The sequence below is a fragment of the Bufo bufo genome, chromosome 1 (assembly GCF_905171765.1).
Source record: "Bufo bufo chromosome 1, aBufBuf1.1, whole genome shotgun sequence".
NCBI classification, from domain to species: Eukaryota; Metazoa; Chordata; class Amphibia; order Anura; family Bufonidae; genus Bufo; species Bufo bufo.
Genome location: NC_053389.1, coordinates 62,722,672 through 62,742,578, shown reverse-complemented (window position 1 = coordinate 62,742,578; position 19,907 = coordinate 62,722,672). Strand labels below are relative to the sequence as shown.

The 19,907-nt window shown below is 40.7% G+C and overlaps 1 protein-coding gene across 2 annotated transcripts in view; it reads left to right on the top strand.

Moving 5' to 3' along the window:
• The window catches only part of TRIM29 (tripartite motif containing 29), a 72,278-nt gene extending 53,164 nt beyond the window's left edge, over nucleotides 1-19,114 (top strand). The window contains exons 7-10 of one of the 2 annotated variants that reach the window (XM_040425109.1): nucleotides 3,745-3,828; nucleotides 11,720-11,812; nucleotides 12,620-12,696; nucleotides 15,951-19,114. In XM_040425109.1, the coding sequence (XP_040281043.1) occupies nucleotides 3,745-3,828; nucleotides 11,720-11,812; nucleotides 12,620-12,696; nucleotides 15,951-16,010 (314 nt within the window). In that variant the 3' untranslated portion in view covers nucleotides 16,011-19,114. The remainder of the gene's footprint in view (nucleotides 1-3,744; nucleotides 3,829-11,719; nucleotides 11,813-12,619; nucleotides 12,697-15,950) is intronic. The other variant, XM_040425119.1, reaches the window with a different exon arrangement.
• The last annotated feature ends 793 nt before the right edge of the window (nucleotides 19,115-19,907 follow it).

Sequence of the window (19,907 nt, the reverse complement as noted above, 5' to 3'; positions counted from 1 at the left end):
TGGTTTAGGTTGCTTTCACATTAGCGTTTTTTGCAGATCCTTCATGGATCAGAAAAAACACTTCTGTTACCATAATACAACCGCATTCATCCGTCATGAACGGATTCAGTTGTATTATGTCTTCTATAACCATGACGGATCCGTCATGAACACCATTGAAAGTCAATGGGGGACGAATCCGTTTTCAAAATTGTGTCAGAGAAAACTGTTACATCCCCATTGACTTACATTGTGTGCTAGGACAGATCCGTCTTGCTCTTCACCACATCGCGGACAGAAAAACGCTGCAGGCAGCATTTTGGTGTCGGCCTCCAGAGCAAAATGGTGACTGAACGGAGGCAAACTGATGCATTCTGAGCGGATCCTTTTCCATTCGGAATGCATTAGGGCAAAACTGATGCGTTTTGGACCGCTTTTGAGAGCCCATGACGGATCTCAGAAACGGAAAGCCAAAACGCTAGTGTGAAAGTAGCCTAATACGTGATCACAGATCTATTGTACTGTATTCACATGATGATGTGAGTACAGTACAAGAGACCTACAATCAGATAGGAACTGACATCCTAAATCACTATGATCCAGTTCGGATCAGGGGAGCCACAGTCAGTCCGAGAGTCTCTTCTCTGCTCACTGAATATCTCCTCTCTTTCATGATAGAAAAAAGAAATCTTAGTGAACTCCATAAGAAAGTGACTACAGTATTTCATTTCTGGAAAGCTTAGAGATAATATTAATAGCTTTACGTCTCAGACCAGGAAACAATAGCAATAACTTTTTGTATGTAGGTTGCTTGACAACTTTGAAAGACGGATTGGAGTTCCTATAAATTTTTCTTTTGTGGGAGGCTTAGAGGAACCACAACCTAAATGCTTACATAGGAGCCTTTAATCTCAGACAACAACAATAACTTCTCGTAAGTTGAAGGTTGGCGGCTTTAGAAGGAGGCTTATATTAGCTACTGTAGTTAACTCTTACCTCTTTGGTCAGTGTACAGGAAACACTTGTTAATGTATTTTAAAGGGGTTATCCCATGAAAAGTAAACAATGAATAGGGCATTTTATATCAAGTATTATTGCAATATTGAAATACATTTTTTTAGATACATGACATTTTCCTCTCTGTTAGTGCCCCCTGCTGTTTATCCTTCTTGTCCACCTTCTCCTGCTTTCAGTGGTGGACACACGTGCTCAGTAGCTTCCCTGCTGCCCCTCCCCTTAGTGCTGATGTAGTGATCTCATTGAATAGCAGGTGAAGCGGCCCAGACACCGTTCATCCATTCACCCCTACTTCTAAACTGATAGAAAAATATAGGAATATGCCTCTAGACAGTGGAGATGGAACTTGGTATTTCTCTCTCTAGACAGTGGAAAAGGAAATTGTAGGGGCATCACAAACCATATGTATCACTGGGGCTATATGTGAGTTCCTATGCAGGTGAGGAAGCATGAGCAATCACAATGCTTCCTGGGAGATGCAAGTTCTTGGGACACATGGGCATTGGGCCACATTTAACAAAACAGAGAAAGCAAACCCTTCAAATTACAGCTGTTCTCTATGGAACCTAGCATTGGGCAAACCTCTGGTCTGCTTATCATTTGGGAGACTCTTCTAACAAAAAGGATTGCCTGAAGCGGAAAACTTCTTTAAGAAATAACAACTGATCTCTGGTTGGTTTCTATGGACAATAAGACCAATATGTCTGTAGGCCATATTGATAAAGGGACATAATGTCTATATGATTTTACAGATGCTCTCCTCTTGTAGGAAGAAAACCGACTCTCTAGTCTACCTACTAGAGATAGGTGCTCTATAAATCAACGCTTGACCCTTTAACGAGCCTTGCAACATGATCAAGGATATCAACTAAATCATAGTTTGGTAGAAAGGAAGTATTAACCACCTGATATCCTTAGTCCTTACCCTATGATGCAAGGCTCATTAAAAGATTGGACATTGATGGGTACAGTACCTCCAATAAATAGAAACTACAGAGTTGGTTTTCTTTCTCCTGGAAAGCAGCTAATTTGTATACTTTTTGCCTGGCCTATAAGACTCCCATTTGGAGATCTCTGCAATCACATTTATTCTATACCTTTCATTAGGTCAATATTGAGTTTATCAATCACTACTAATGCAGAACTTGATTAAAAAATGAAGCTGAGTAGGAACATCATTATGAAAAAAAAATTGTGCAAAGTTTCTCAACATCATTTTTCTCGGGTAAAATCAAACAGACTATCAGACACGTATAATGTAATATTTGCTGTTTAAATATTTTTGTAGTCCTATTTTAATATTTTGTGTTTTATCATATGTCATTGTAACCAAGTAACCTAAATTAACCTTTAAACTGTGTCTATGTCCATGGTTTACATTTTTAATGCATGATGCAATTCAATGTGTATTTGTTTTGTACTAAGCTGCTTACAAAGTACTCAGCTGGCTTTTATTGCATACTAGTATGTACTAACCTTTTATGGGATCTTGCTATTAGGTCAATATCATATTCAATAAGAAATAGATCTCAAGTTAACCTAAAAATACTGGATATGATGATCAAGAAGCATAGTAAGAGTTGTGGCACAGGCCAGTCTCCTTCTCTTCTCTTACCAGCAGGCCTGGATGCTGTGGTAGCTCCATACCTTCAGACAGACTGTCACCTGCTTGTTTGAAAGGCCTTCTTCCTGTGCCCGTAGGGTGCACATATGCACCCTCTGGCTTCTGAAGAGCTGGTCACCTTAGGGTACCCTATTGGAGGGTGTTAGCATCCCGTGAAGGTGTGCTTTTTCTGTTGTCCACCCGTGTATTGACTTTCTGCCAGTTTTCTGGATTTTGACTCTTAATGTCTGCCCTTATCTCGGACCGTTTACCGTATTGCATGTACTCTGCCTGACCTGACCTCAGCCTGACCCTTCAGTGCCCTTCACTAGTGTCTCTTGACTCCCCATGGGTCAGCTGTCATAAAGAGACTACTCCAGGTGGTAGCAGCCTGGTGGTTCCCCTGCAGAGAAGTCCAGATCCATTTGTAGTTCTTAAAAAGTAAATACCAGGAGACTGCCAGGATTACACCCTAGGGATAGCCCAAAGACAAATCTGTTGGTTGACACAGTGGTTACATACCCATTGTCATAACAGTAAGACTTCTCTATAGCATCAGTGTATATGGATATAGACATTGATCAGGGAGGTACTATTTCTACTTGTAGAGAGTGCCAAGTAGTTTTAAGGAGTCTTATGCAATGTAATGATCCTCTGAAAAAAGGTAAGAAAATTTGCTCTCTTTTCAAAAAAAGAAAAGAACACTATGCCTCTAGTGCCACCAGTTGGAAGGTAGCTATCCTATAAGGCAATGTTCCTTCTAAACAGGCCATGAGACATAACATGAGGATTATAGCCAAGCCAGAAGCAGTACCCCTTCATCCCCTACAAAGGCCTTTCACCCAACTAAGTCAGCTGTTTCTGCTATGAAATGATGAAGAAGAATCACCATGAAACATCTGTCTGCAGATGAGGTAGTGGCTTGGAGTCTAAATAATCTATCAAGCCCTGTTTAAAAAATCAAACATTGACTAATAGGACAGCTACATTCCAGCTGGTGGCCCCAGAGGCACAAACTAATTAGCATGTATATAGACTTGACAAATAATTTATAAAAAAATATGAGGAATTGTACAGATGTATTAAATAAGGCCATAGTATTATTCTATAGACTATTTCTCAAAGAATAGCACCTCTTCTTGTAGGATCCTACAGGATGTGGGACCATTCTCCTAATCAGACCAATGAGGACACTTCCACCATCTCAGCATCGACCTTTAATCAGAAAGGTATTCCTACTGTTTTTAACAAATATAATCCCTATCTGCAGCATAGATTATAGTGGGAATAATCTATGGGGGGGGGGGGGAGCTCTTAATCTTAGGGGCATGCTTTGCTGAGTGCTTTACTCTTCAGGCTGTTATCTCTAATGTTGAGGATTTACATTAATTTTCTGCTTTTATTCTAATTTGCAAGTCTTGTAACTTGTGTTTGTACAGTAAATAGTCAAAAAACTATCTACAGTATGCTTTTGGAAAACATCCTACATTGATATAAAATAGAAAAAAAGAGTAATACTCACCCACTCCCCTGATTCTCCAGTGCCACTTCCCTGGTCCACCACCGGTCTCTGTTCTTTCTACTCCATTGATGATGTATCAACACGACATGTGACCAATCACTGCTTCTAGTGGTGATGTGTCAATGACCACAGAGGTCCAATCATTGACTACAGCCGTCACATGTCATATCAACATGTCCTCACCGGAGCAGGAAGAACAAAATTTGGCCGGGGATTGGGAAGTGTCAGCACCAATGGAGGAGGAGAGGAGTGGTAAGGGGAGTATTACTCTGTTTTTATTTTGCCCCATTGTAAGCAGTTTGGGGAAAAAATGGACATCCCCTTTAATATTCTATAAGAGAAAGTTTCACATGCTTTATTATTCACTGTATAGATGACAGGACTATTGCTCCTACTGTATCACAATGAGCACAATGTGCAATACAGAGCTGCAAACTGATTCTCATTTTATGACAGCAAACAACTACAGTACATTTAGATACAAGGGGCAGCTAAGGCAGTGTAGGCCACTGGTCAATATGCTGGACCAATTGTAGACTGCTGTAAACCATTCCCACATAACCTTCCCCCAGCAGCAACTCTGTATCAAGGGGAGTCGGGCCCCGTGTGCTGCGGTTCCATTCAAGCTCAATGAGAATGATGGAAACAGCTAGTGATTGGTCTCAGATCCCCACCAATGTCATATTTATCGCTTATCCATTGGATATACATGTTTTTGGTTCGAAAACACCTTTAAGGAAGGATTATGGAAAACAACATTAAAATATAATTTGGACATACAGTATATTTGAAAGCCTTTTGACACATATATTGACCTTAACATTTGTTCCTTGTGTCAATAAAATGGAATGTTGTTTTCCAATCCATGAAGTGCAATCGATATTTGAAGTTCTTGTGAAGCTATTGCATTATGAAAAGTAGATGTTGTCAAAGGTCAAATCTCTTACTTGCACTCAGTAATAACAAGAATTATAAGATTACAAATGGTACAATATACAGTATATAAATATATTTTTGTTTTGTAAAGCAGACCTGTCCCCATTGTGTGCCGTCATTATATAGGACAACATAATCTGATGACAGATCCATCTTAAAGGGGTTGTCTAGCTTTGGAAAACTATCTGGTTGCCCCCGCACTTTTCTGGGACTGCGGAGGGAAGCATACTTACCTGCTGTCTCTCGCTGTGTTCCAGCTCCCGCAGTCTATTGTTGAGTTCTGAGCGCTCCCACTTGTCAGCTTGGCATATGGGCCAATGACTGGCTGCAACAGTGGTATGTCCTCCAAGCAGAACATCATTGGGTCACGTGGGATGCCCTGGAGCTGGAAAAAGTACAAAGGAGATCAACTAAACTGATTAGGGGAATGCAGAGCCTTAGGCTACTTTCACACTAGCCGTCATAGGGGCTCAATACAGGAAAAAAAACACTTCAGTTTTGTCCCCATTCATTGTCAATAGGACAAAACTGAACTGAACAGAACGAAATGCTCCAAAATGCATTTCGTTCCGTTTAGTTGCGTTCCCATACCGGAGAGCAAACCACAACATGTTGTAGTTTGCTTTCCGACCTGGGATGTGGAGTAAAACGGACAATAGAAAACGGATCAGTCCTCCGTTGACTTTCAATGGAGTTCATGACGGATCCATCTTGGCAATGTTAAAGATAATACAACCGGATCCGTTCATAACGGATGCAGGCGGTTGTATTATCAGTAACGGAAGCATTTATGCTGAACCCTGCCGGATCCAGTAAAAACTCTAGTGTGAAAGATTAAAATAATTAAATTCACTTAGTCTTGAGAAGAGGCTTCTAAGGGAGGAAATGATTAACCTATACAAGTACATAAATGGGCCCTACAAAAATACGGTGAAAAGCTGTTCTATGTAAAATCCTCTCAAAAGACAAGGGGGCACTGTCTCCGTCTGGAGAAGCAAAAGTTCAGTCTCCAGAGGCATTAAGGCTTCTTTACTGTAAGAACTGTAAATCTGTGTCATAGTCTACCTCAGGACTACTTAGATGAATTCTTAAAATGAAATAACCATAAAGCTTATGAAAATGTGTATAAGTCTGGGGCTCACACCCTTTTTTTTTTAAATAAAATTCACATCCCCACCCATCCCTTCGTTGAACTTGATGGACTTACAGTATGTCTTTTTTCAACCGCATCAACTATGTAACCATGTGCCGTTTGGGGGACACATCATTGCTGCAGCCAATCATGGCTTCAAAGGCACACATGACCCTGTCCATGCCAGACGTTGACAATCTGGGACCTGAGTGCAAAACCACAGCATTGGACATAACGTGCTGAAACCAGAGCAGGAAGCATGCTTCCCTCTGCTAGTCCAACAAGATTGTGGTGGTGGTGGTGGGGTGGGGGGCTGCCAAAAGCTGGACAATTCCTTTAATGGGGCTATCTTTATTATTACAAAATCTATTTATAAATACCTCATTAGGAAATTCTTAGTTTATAGAAGTTGATGAGCTTCAAAGAGCATGGAGCACCCAGCATGGCCACCATGTACTGCTCCATTACCTCTGCGGTTGCGCTGATGGGGAAGTGACCATGCGGTGCTTGGTTTTCCTTCAGATTACAACTCGTTGAAATAGCTTTAGCAAGAGATTTGGATAGTAGTGCAGGGCAGCTGTGGAGCATTTGGATCCCCTGTAGCTGCCCTCCAGCATATGTATGTATCCTTCCAGAATACGCCTCTGTTCTATGACTGGAGAGCAGAGCGACTGTTGTGATGTCAGTTCAAAGAAAGGATTTGTTAAAAGTATGTAGTTTCACATGTGCTATATTATTGGAACCAAAATTAGCAGTGGACTCAAAATAAAATAAAAGGGGATTTTCGTCTCAATGTAAAGGGTGAAATTTGGGACAAATTCACAACACAATCTAAGAAATCAAAGAAAGATCCACATGAAAATCCCCATGGAAAACATGCATCAAATTCATTCCCATGTGTGTGTGGCTTCAAGTGGAACCACCATAATGCATCATCTACCTGTTATAGTCAAAATTAGTTAAAATTGTTAAAATACAGGTCATCCCCAGTGGTGGACTTTTCCACCATGCAAATCAAGCAAATGCTCGTGGCCCACAGAGATCAGGCGGCCATATTTAGTGGTTGAACGGACATATCGCCAGTGTAGTTGCACAGGAGCCCAGGGGATATAGGGGTCTTTCCCAGTGGTAGAGCGGTAGCAGAAGTGCCCAGGCTGCACTGTTAAGCTGAGAGTGGATCTTACTGGGCTGATGGGTGAAGAGCTTTGCAGTGCAATGGACTGGAGCTTAGCGGCGCAACGTAACTTTGCTTAGTGCCGCGCGGGAGTCCCTCTGCAGCAAGTAATGACTGAGGCTAGGCCCTGCAGACAGCAGCTATATAATTGGGAGCAACGACCACAGATCATTGGAGGCTAAGTCACACTATACATTACAGGCAGCAGGCACACTTTTGGGGGGGGGTGGGGGGGTGGGGGGGGGGGGGGGTGGGGGGGGTGTATAGCACACAATGTAATTAGCTGCAGCAGGCAGCCAGTTCCTTGGGGGGGGGGGTATGGCACACTATATAATATGGAGAAACAGGGCCAGTTCTGGGGGTGGGGGCTATGGCAAACTATATAATGCCCAACAGCAGGCACAGATCATTGGGTAGCTATGGCACACTATACTGTACATTATACTTAGCAGGCACACTTTTAAGGGGGGATGGGATGTATGGCACACTATATAATATGCGGCAGCAGGCAGCTGGGGGGGTATGACACACTATATATTTTATGCAGCCATAGTTCTTGGCTGGTATGGCACACCAATAGGCATACAGTAATTCATGGGGATGGGGGGGTATGGCACACTATATATTTTACTCAGCAATATGCATCATTTATTTGGGTATGGCACACTGTATATTACACGCAGCAACAGGCACAGTTTATGGGGGGATGAGGTATGGCACATTATATAGTAAGAAGAAGCAGACAGCCAGGAGGAGGGAACAGATAGTGGGAGAGGCTAAGGATGGGGCATGGGGGCCCAATCCGGATTTTTGTTATGGGGCCTAATGATTTCTATGTACGCTGCCGCCCCTGCCACTAACAGATCAGTGTTATCATTGGGACACTGAATCGCATTGCAACTAATCAGAATACAACATTTTTAACCCATAATAGGCCGTGACTGAGGGCTTTTACGCCAAGGAACCTTGTATTTTTGAGATATCAGGATCGAGTTGATGTCGGGAGTAGCTGCCTGATGTCATCCTGAATATTTAATATTTGTCAAATACTGATAAATATAACGCCAGTCATTCAATGTTTTTTTAGCTTAAAACACATATTCCTGAAATAACTTTCTTTGATACTTTTTTATCTGGTGAATTTCATTGTTTTTTTTTTACTACTTTTACTATGGAATACAGCTGTGAAGACAAGTGCAGGCCCAGTGAAAGAAACAGCAAGGAACTTCTTTCAAAAGGCTGCTTTTCCCTCTAATCCTCTCTGTGGTTCTGAGTATTTAAGCCTTGTTCATCGTAGATAAGGAAGAGGAATATATATATATATATATATATATATATAGTCGGTCCATAAATATTGGGACATCGATACAATTCTAACATTTTTGGCTCTATACACCGCCACAATGGATTTGAAATCAAACAAACTAAGATGTGCTTTAACTGCAGACTGTCAGCTTTAATTTAAGGGTATTTACATCCAAATCATGTGAACGGTGTAGGAATTACAACAGTTTGCATATGTGCCTCCCATTTGTTAAGGGACCAAAAGTAATGGGACAATTGACTTCTCAGCTGTTCCATGGCCAGGTGTGTGTTATTCCCTCATTATCCTAATTACAATGAGCAGATAAAAGGTCCAGTGTTCATTTTAAGTGTGCTATTTGCATTTGGAATCTGTTGCTGTCAACTCTCAAGATGAGATCCAAAGAGCTGTCACCATCAGTGAAGCAAGCCATCGTTAGGCTGAAAAAACAAAACAAACCCATCAGAGAGATAGCAAAAACATTAGGTGTGGCCAAAACAACTGTTTGGAACATTCTTAAAAAGAAGGAACGCAACGGTGAGCTCATCAACACCAAAGACCCGGAAGACCACGGAAAACAACTGTGGTGGATGACCGAAGAATTCTTTCCCTGGTGAAGAAAACACCCTTCACAACAGTTGGCCAGATCAAGAACACTCTCCAGGAGGTAGGTGTATGTGTGTCAAAGTCAACAATCAAGAGAAGACTTCACCAGAGTTAATACAGAGGGTTCACCACAAGATGTAAACCATTGGTGAGCCTCAAAAACAGGAAGGGCAGATTAGAGTTTGCCAAACGACATCTAAAAAAGCCTTCACAGTTCTGTAACAACATCCTATGGACAGATGAGACCAAGATCAACTTGTACCAGAGTGATGGGAAGAGAAGAGTATGGAGAAGGAAATGAACCACCTCCTCAGTGAAGCATGGTGGTGGTAGTGTCATGGAGTGGGAATGTATGGCTGCCAATGGAACTGGTTCTCTTGTATTTATTGATGATGTGACTGCTGACAAAATCAGCAGGATGAATTCTGAAGTGTTTCGGGCAATATTATCTGCTCATATTCAGCCAAATGCTTCAGAACTCATTGGACGGCGCTTCACAGTGCAGAAGGACAATGACCCAAAGCATACTGCAAAAGCAACCAAAGAGTTTTTTAAGGTAAAGAAGTGGAATGTTATGCAATGGCCAAGTTAATCACCTGACCTGAATCCGATTGAGCATGCATTTCACTTGCTGAAGACAAAACTGAAGGAAAAATGCCTCAAGAACAAGCCGTAACTGAAGACAGTTGCAGTAGAGGCCTGGCAGAGCATCACCAGGGATGAAACCCAGCGTCTGGTGATGTCTATGCGTTCCAGACTTCAGGCTGTAGTTGACTGCAAAGGATTTGCTGCAACCAAGTATTAAAAAGTGAAAGTTTGATTTATGATTATTATTCTGTCCCAATACATTTGGTCCCTTAACAAGTGGGAGGCACATATGCAAACTGTTGTAATTCCTACACCGTTCACCTGATTTGGATGTAAATATCCTCAAATTAAAGCTGACACTCTGCAGTTAAAGCACATCTTGTTCATTTCATTTCAAATCCATTGTAGTGGTGTATAGAGCCAAAAATTTTAGATATGGGTCAATGTCCCATTATTTATGGACCTGACTGTATATACTCATGTAGTGCCATTGGAAATATGCGAATCTGTTTATTATGTGGTGCCTTTAGGGGTATATATACACAAAGCAGATTTGTTGCAGAAATTTCTGCTACTGGAAATCGGTGGCATTTTTCTGAATGGGGTTGTTTTGGCAGCATGCACATAGATACCTACAAGGTCCATTATGATGAATGGCACAGTGTCAGATTTATTTTTTAACTAATTGGCCCAGTATGAACTCACCCTTGTGGTATTAGCATGAATCCTCTTTATCTTCTTACTTCAGTTATACTTTTTAAGGTACAAAAACATGTAGCAGCCACAATGTGGATGAATGCTGAGCCGACAGGTAGTTTCAGTCTAAATTGGCGTGGTTTTCAAATACTGGAAATTGTTAAAGTCTGTGTATTTTTTGCAGGTAAACAGCAATTTTACCTGTTCAAAATGGGCAGAGGTTAAAGTAATTTTTTGGGAGTTTAATATCGATTGCCTATTCTTGGGACAGGCCATCAATATCTGATTGGTGGAGGTTCAAATCCTGGAACCCCCACTGATCAGCTAAGTGAAGACGCCATTGAACGCTGTAGCCTCTTCCTAGATCAGATACATCATGTTCATTGGTTACTTTGCCTATTTGAAACTCAATCCAATTTAAGTGAATTGGCCTGGCCTGTAATACCAAGCACAGCTGCTACACAATGTATGGCGCTGTGCTTGGTATGCTGTGAGGAGGCCACAGCGCCCACCAGAACAACACAACCTCTTCAATCAGCTGATAGGCAGGAGTGCTGAAGTCAGATATTGTGACCTAACCTGGAGGTAGGCTATCAATATTTAACTCCAGAAAACCCCTTTAACAATCATTTAGGAAATTGAATGTTGGCTCTGTCTCTATCTGCACTGCACATGATCAGTACACGAGTCAACTCTTTATATTTTATTTAAGAAAATGGTCAGAAAAGGCAAGTCAACCATCTGCCATCAGGGTAGATAAAGATGGGGCGTTTGGATTGCAACATGCTCAATACTTTCGTTCTAAGGAAAGATAAGCCACCACCAGAGATGTCCAGATTTCTCCATTCTCCTTATTCAGAGAACACATGGATCTGTATCTATTAGATCATTGCTACCGCCCCCTTCTCCACTCCCCTTTCCCCCATATTTTAGTTGATTACTCATTTAAAGCCTGGTTGTTCTACGCTCTGGGAACCTTCCTGTGCATCATTCTTGTCACATATGCTTCTCATAGTACACATGACTTCATGTAGGTACGATTTCACTATGGCTCATGTTATCATGTAATGTCTAATTAAAGGCATTTTAAAGAAATAAAACTGCCCTGTCTGAAGCTGTCCTAGCCACAACTTTATTTCAATAATTTATGTCTTCTATTGTAGCCACCAACCAAGGAGCTTCCTACCAGTTTTCATCCAACATGACAACCACAGAGACCAACGCTCAGCAAGACAACAACCTCTATAACATGAACGGTAATGTTATTTTATGTAATCTTTAGATGTTTTATCCATGAATTCAGTGGTAGACTGGTCAGGATTGGTCAATGTGGACAATTTTAGATGGACACTTAAAAAGGACCTACAGCCTGTTTGAAAAAAAGTGAAACAAGCACGTGCCTTAATGGGGTTTTCTGAATGTTTTATACTGATGACCTATCTTCAGGATAAGTCATCAGTATGTGATAGGTGGGGGATCTGTCTACTGGTGCCCCTGCCAATCAGCCATTTGAAGAGGCTACGGTGCTCAGGTGTGCTCTGCAGCCTCCTCACAGCTTACCAAGCACAGCGCCTTCCATTGGATAGTTGCTGTGCTTGCTATTCCATTGGATAGTTGCTGTGCTTGGGACTGAGCTGCCTTGTGACCGATGAATGTGATGTCACTGGCCTAGGAAGAGGCGTTGGTGTTCACTGGAGCACTGCAACCTCTTCAAACAGCTGATTGTCAGGGGTCCCGGGAGATGGATCCCCACCGATCTAATACTGAGGACCTATCCTCAGAACAACCCCTTTAAATGTTGCCACTCCTCTGAATGCTCTGCTATTATTTTTATGTCTCTATATGGAAATAGGGCTGTGTTTGTCCGAGGAGCATTTACAGAGACATCTCCTTAGTTTATGTGTAGTTCAATGCTTTGACATTGTCCAATAGGCAGGGACATTTTCAGAACAGCACGGCGTGTGGTCCCGCGAGATATGCTTAGTATATAATGAACCAAATTAACTGATTCGACCCCATTAACCAAGCATTAATGCTAATAATTATTTATATCTCAATTTTAGTTTATCCAATGATGAATAGACATCAGCCAGCAAAAGCTCTGCCACAGACATGGAAATCATCAAAGCAAAGTCTTCTGGTAGGTCCTGATTTTTATTTTATGGATCTAAATCTCTGTTCATTCTGGGCTTAGGAGTCCAGTGGCTGCTTCTACTCAGTGATTGACAGCTGTATCTGTATGCACAATTGTACAAGGAAGAATGCCCTCTGGACTTCTGAGTAAATGATGACAATCTCTGTACAGTGCTGCATTACAGACAGTTGAGTCACATTATTATGACCACCAGCTAATATCCAGATTAACCGTCATGTGCAGCACAGATAACAGCTAGACAGGCTGGAAGTGACTCAATAAGGTCCTGGTAGGTTTTCACAGGTATCTGGAGCCATGCTGACTGCAGTGTATCCCACAGCTGCTGGAGGGGGTACGGGAGAGGATCCATAGAACGAACATGGCGATCGAGATGGTCCCACAGATTAGGTTCAAATCTGGGGAATTAGGGGGCCTGGGTAGTACCTGGATGTCTTGGGCATGCTCTTCCAACCAATGTCAGACATTTCTAGCAGTGTGACATGTCACATTGTCTAGCTGGAAGATTCCATCCGCCCCAGGGAAGACAATCAGCATGTATGGGTGTATGTAATCTGCAAGGATGGATTCATACCCAAATCGGTTAAGAGTGCCTTCCACAGAGATGAGTGTACCCAGAGGATACCACGAAAACATTCTCCAGACCATAACGCTGCCACCACCAGTTTGTGTTCCTCTAGCAATGGTTGCACAGTGTTTGTTCTATGATGTTTCTCACCTAACACCATCCATTCAATTAAGAAAACATGACTCATCTGAAAAAGGAACCCTTTACCAATCCGCAGAGGTCCAATTCTGATACTGCCGCAAGGTTTGAAGCCTTTTCTGCCAATGCATCTTTGTTAGCTTTTGCTTCGAAGCCCCATATACAGTAGCGCTTGTTGAACTGTTCACTGTTTAAACACATGTCTAGTAGTCCTCTGGTTCATTTTGGTGGTGAGCTGCCCCACTGCAGCATGTCCATCTTCCCTTCCATACTTCTCACATCAATGGCATCCATGTCTCTTATTTACATCGGTGCCATTTGTCCACTCACAATACACTTTCACCACAGCAGCATGAGAATAGTTCACAAGCTGCACAGTTTCAGAAATACCTTGGACCGAAATCCAATAATCATTCCTTTTTGCAACTCTGAGAAATTACCCTTTTACCTATGAGAGCAATAAGTGATATGTGTGCAGACAGACTATCACACGCCTTATATACCCACCAAACCAGCTCATGACATGTGACTTCCTTCAAAAGGTACGCACTGCTAACTTCAAAAGTAGGAAGTGGTCATAATAATGTGACTCCACTGTGTATGTTGGTACTATATAAGTCAAAGAAATGTAATAATTTAATAAACTCTTTCTTTTTTGGAGCTATATGGAAACTTAAAAAATATCCTGAAACCATTTCCACTCCATACCCCCAAGTTGTCTTTATTTTGGAAGCTAAGATCTGGGGTGATGTTCTTTGGGGTCATCACACTGGAGAACATCTAGGTTTATAGGTGCAGAACAGGAGAGAAATGATGGGTTCATAAATAGGTTCCACGGATTGCAATCTGTCGTCAGAATTTTCTACCTTGCTAAAGGCTATGGACACCTTTGCATCAATATTTCAATTGTATTTCATGTATTTTGTGGATTTTAAAAAAAATCGAATTAGGTTTAATCATTTCGCTTTCATTTGGCTTCTGCAGTTGACATGCATATACGGTACATTACATAGCAGGCTGCACAATGCTGTTCTGTGATAACTCTTACAGATGTGTTCTAAGCTGATTTATTACCATGTAAAGTTCACTTGATGTGGCTATGAATCAGCTTAGAAGATTGTTTAGGAGAATAGAGTGAGGAAATGGAGACCAAGCCATCAGTCAACCAGTCTGACGGATTTGCTAGTGAACTGCATTCTGCAGCCTGCTGTGCACTGTATATACATATCAGAAGCAGATGCCAAATGAAAGCAAAATGTTTAGTGAAATCAACATTGAAAAATGCAAAAAAATTGATGCAACGATGTCTATAGCCTTTAATATCTAGTCTTTTTATGAAGCTATTATGTTTAAGATATATTTAACTATTATATGTATTGTATTTTTTCAGTGCATTTGTATTGTACTTGGTTCAGGACATGTTCTTCTGCAATAATAATATCTTAGGTGAACTTCCTGTCCAGTAATTTGCTCATCTTCATTTGTTCAGGACCTATGGGGGTGCACTAGTAGATTTTGGATAAAAGAAAACTGGAATTTCAGCCACATTTTTCTGAATCGTCCTCACTATTGGACTACCACTATTTGGTCTTATAGTCAAGAAAGCCCAATAATCCAGTCTTGTGCCGTAACAATACAAACACTGAAAATTGCATTGCAAAGTGGTCTTCTAGTGGGGACAGTCTTCAAAGAAGATGTCAAGTATGCTATAGGGGGAAGCCAAAAATCCACCAGATGAAATCTGGTCTGGATAAGGGAGTCATCTTCTCAAAGAGATGTTTGTTTGTTTTTTGGAGAGGTTTCACTGCATAAATATTAAAATGGTCGTCCATCTTTTACTAAGTGATAGCCTATCCTTAGGATGGGCCATCAATAACTAATCGGCTGTTTGGATGTAGCTCCATCTCCGGTAGTCAGAGATGGAACTACACAGTTCCATCAACTGTGTAGTTGACAGAGCACATTAGTACAGTGCTGCTCCCATTGAAGTCACCGACAGCAGTACGTCGGTGATGAGATCTGTCCGCTACACAGTTGATGGAGCTGTATAGTTCTGTCTCCAAGGTCTGGAGATGGAGCTACATCCAAACAGCTGATTGGCAGCATTGCGGAGTGTCGGACCCCTGCTGATTGGCTGGTGATGGTCTATCCTATAGGCTCGGTGGCCCAGTGGTTAACACTGGTGCCATGCAGCGTTGAGGTCCTAGGTTTAAATCCGACCAAGGACAACATCTGCATGAAGTTTGTGTGTTCTCACTGAGTTTGCGTGGGTTTCCTCCAACACTCCAGAGACATAAAGCACTGTGGAACAGGTCAGCGCTATATACCGTAAGTGAGTAAAATACTGTATATAACAAATAGGCTATCGCTTAGTAAAATCTGGATAACTCCTTTAATGATATTATTCTAGGGAAATACCATAATACACCGGTGTATTCAACAATCTGGCTACGGATAACTGTATAAATACATATCTAATCTGTCTTCACAAAACAATTAAAGTCATTAACACGTTTGGCTTGTTTGCTCCCAACAGACCCAGCAACGCCCGTTCTATGTGAATAAAGGAAATGCTTCAAACACTGAATCCCCATAAATCCCCGAGACCATGGAAGCCTAAGACGCCGTTCTTCAACTTACCAAAGCTATTTGTTAGTAGGGAGAGGGTGGGGAGCTCTGCGTAATTCTTCTTTCACTGCTGTTGCAGTGAATGTGTTGTGACTAGATTTGGCTGGGAGGGAACAAAAACAGGTTTTATTCTTGCCAAGGGCAATAATCATGAATTGGAATTCCTGGGTGGGTCAAGGCTTGGACGAATCTGTAGCTCAGTATCTCAACTTAACCCTTTAGCGCTGATGTACAGTAGAAAGCAGGACATCACAAGTTAATGATTATAATGGTGCCTGAACTCTAACATTTACCATTGTGATCTTGTTTTTGATACATTTTTGTCGTTTTAACTACATTCTTGTCTTTTTATGCATTTTACCATTGCAGAGGTATTTTTCTAATATGATACTTATTTCCTTGTTTGACCTCAACCATCTAAATGTATGGAGGGATTATCCGACTTTTCCTAGCTCCTCTATTCCACTTGTTTCCTCTCTAAATATACCTCTTACATGCTGCACAGCACCCTCTCCATTTATCTGCTCTACCCATTAAACAGCAATGTAAACTCTGCAGGCAGCACAGGCACCATTTTTCACAGTTTCCTTCTTGTGTAATCTTCACAGCTACGAAGATATTCCCTTCTGCTTCTTCTCCTCCAGATGCTTTGTGAAATTCTAAAAATCAATTTTAGCTAATGCAGGATTTATCTCGTGCATCCTTGAATGAAATAAGCTTTGGTATTTTGTCTCACTGCATGCTCTCTGTTGCCTTTAGCTATTATACAGCATGGAGTCAATAGCATTTTATCCAGTCTGTTCTTGGAATATTTAAGACAAATTAGAACTGGTCAGCAGAAATGATGAGATTTTTTTTTTTTTTTTTGTAATGTCACTTTGAAAAATACCTGCAAACGGGCAACCTGTCTGTGCAGACATTTACGCGAAAGGCTACAATGTGCCCCAGGCCATGCAAGATGTTATCAGATAAATGGCTATTGTTTTTAAACCATATTAGCTCATTAAAGCCTCCATTCATCATCGTCCTTCAGGAATATCTTGGTAGACACCTGGAAATGTTCACTTAAGGGTAGATTATCTAGAATTTCACCTGAAACAGTAAGAATAGGACTGATAAATTAGATTCATTCCTGCTCCCTGCTCCAACTTGCCTCCTGTCAAAGAAGTTATCACTTGATATATAGACATGAACCATCCTACTCATAAAGGAAAAAAATTGCCACCAGAGTATGTAGACCTCCTCTCGAGTCACCGAATTATATGTTACTTCAGTCCAACATGTTTAGTGTTTGATAACAGGTAATGCCTACTCTAGGTTTTTCTATTTCTATGGAACTTTCCTTTCAGCTCATCTGCTGAGCTTAACTCGTTATACATCCATCAAAGCTAACAGAAAAAGTTGTAAAATGGCTTCTGGACTTTCTTCTCTAGTACAAAACACCTGTAAGCGAGGCAAGGTACAATAATTCTTCCGGAAGGAACGCTAAACCTAGAAATGAATGCTAAAAGTAAACAAGAAATCTAGTTAGCCTTACTATTTCTCAGTCTGGATCATTTTTGAAGGACTCTGGGTCTTGTTGAAAATCCTGTAGACTACGCAGGGGTTAATCTCCTGATGACCTGTTCCTTCCTTGGCTAGTGGACGGTTGAAGGGACGTGGCTTAAGAAAGACAGTGTGGCGTAATGATCTTTTTGTCCTAATACAGACAATGGGGAGGGGGAGGCTCCTGCTGCAGCCACTTGTCTTATAACCAGACACCGGACAGTGAGGAGGAGCAAAGGGGACATGACTGTACTTCTCGGACAGGGAAAAGTTTTTTAAATCTTTCAAATTTTTTATTGAAATATGAGAAAAAAACAGGACAAAGGGAAGGAGTAGACAAAGTAAGAAGGTGCTGGGATTTTTTTTTTTTTTTTGTGCATTTTCTGTGTTTAGCGTTCCTTAACCACCTGTCTCTGGCAAATAGTCATATATTTTTCCTATGAACAATGATAACATGAGAATGAAAGAAATTGTAACATTTTCATGATTTTTTTTTTCTATTGTTTGATGTAGTTTTAAATTCTTATCTGTTTAGTACTAGTTTTACTAACAATGAAATATTAGAGATTGATAAGTCATATTCTAATTATGTTGGAACATACTGTAAATGCTGATTTTCTCTCTAACATTGCATAACTACATAGTATGGTTGAAAATAGACATATGTCCATAAAAATTAACCCAAGGATTGGAGAGGTTTCTGTGCTAGAGGATATTGTTTTGTTGTCATGTTTGACCTTAGGGTAACATGAACAATTTTTGGATGGAAAGTGAATTACGTTCTAAAGGGTGCTAAAAGTCAAAGAAAAGAAAGAACATTGTAATGTTGGACTTTATTTCCATTCTGTTCTAACGGCAAAGTAGATTCTGAACTTGACTATTTCTAATAATTACATAAAAACACACACACACACAATAAAAAATGTTCAAGTGCAAGACAATGTGTTCTGTCCTGCTCAATCACGATTCTCCTAACGGGGATCTTAAGTTTAAACCACATAGAATTAAAATATATGTATAAGTACTTGTAGTAACCAGACTAGAACACGATGATAACTACAGTTTACAGCAATATATAAACCTAAACACTAGTGAAAGGAAATAACAAAACTATGCATCATTTTGTAATTGCAAAGTGAAATAATATTTAAAGTCAAAACTCCAGGTTAAAAAAAAAAATTTTTTTTTTTTAAATGGACCTATATGTTACACATAACATACTTTTGCTCATTATTTGCCAGGTAGATGTCATGACCTCTCAGTGGAAACAACCTCTGCTGCACAGTTCTGAGGCAGCATCAGAGGTTGTCCGATCCCGACTGCTCTGCAACTGGTGGCTATAGCTTATGCTCCAGTCAGTGGTCTCCAGATGCAGCCAATAGCTACAGAGCATTGACTGAAGGGGTCTGGATCTGACAACCCCTGCTGCTGCCCCATACCCATATATTTATATCCACTCATTTTAGTGGGATGCTTGGCATCTCTCTGGCAGAAGACAAGTATTTGTTATATCCGTGGCTCCTTTTTTCAACAAATATTAATTGGATTTTCACCTTAACATTAGTAAGGTATTTCCATCATACTAGGGTATGTCATCACTTTATGATCAGTGGGAACAACCTCTGAGGCCCTCAACAATCTTGTGAAGATCCCCACCAACTACGATTTTCCTGTGGATTGACAATCCTTGTCACCCCGTTATGCAGGTAATTGCAATCAGCTACATTCAGTTGGACCTCCACATAAAGTGATGGCAAATCCTAGTGATATGCTATTATTATTATTATAAAAAAAAAAAAAATGGGACTATCTCTTTAAGCAGCATTATATGGTACGTTCATTGTATATTCACCTACAGAAAATGTTGCTTCATTAGTTCCTGCTCACAGTTTGTAATATATCTCATTTGACAGTGTCGGTAAAACATTAAAGTTCTACAATTAAAAAGATTCTAAAGTTTTGTGACTTTATTTATTTGAAAATTTGCATCAAGTGACCAAAATAAATGGCATCGATACTGAATAGACTTTGTTCACATTTGCATTGAAGACTCCGTTTTACAGCCTCTGTCACAGATTCAGTCAAAATAGCGAAGCATGCTGCCCAATTTTGCTCACAAATGGAAATCCAATGTCTAATCACTTAAACCACTGGGACCAGCACTGATAACTGGAAAGGAGGACCCAAGCCTCCCATTTCTCTTCACTTCAGGAGGAGTTTCAGTGGACCCCACGGATGCGTCATGCCACTTTATTGCATGTCTATAGGGTTGATGGAAACAACACTTGACTGTTTTTCGTGTACATTGAATAGAAAGAAA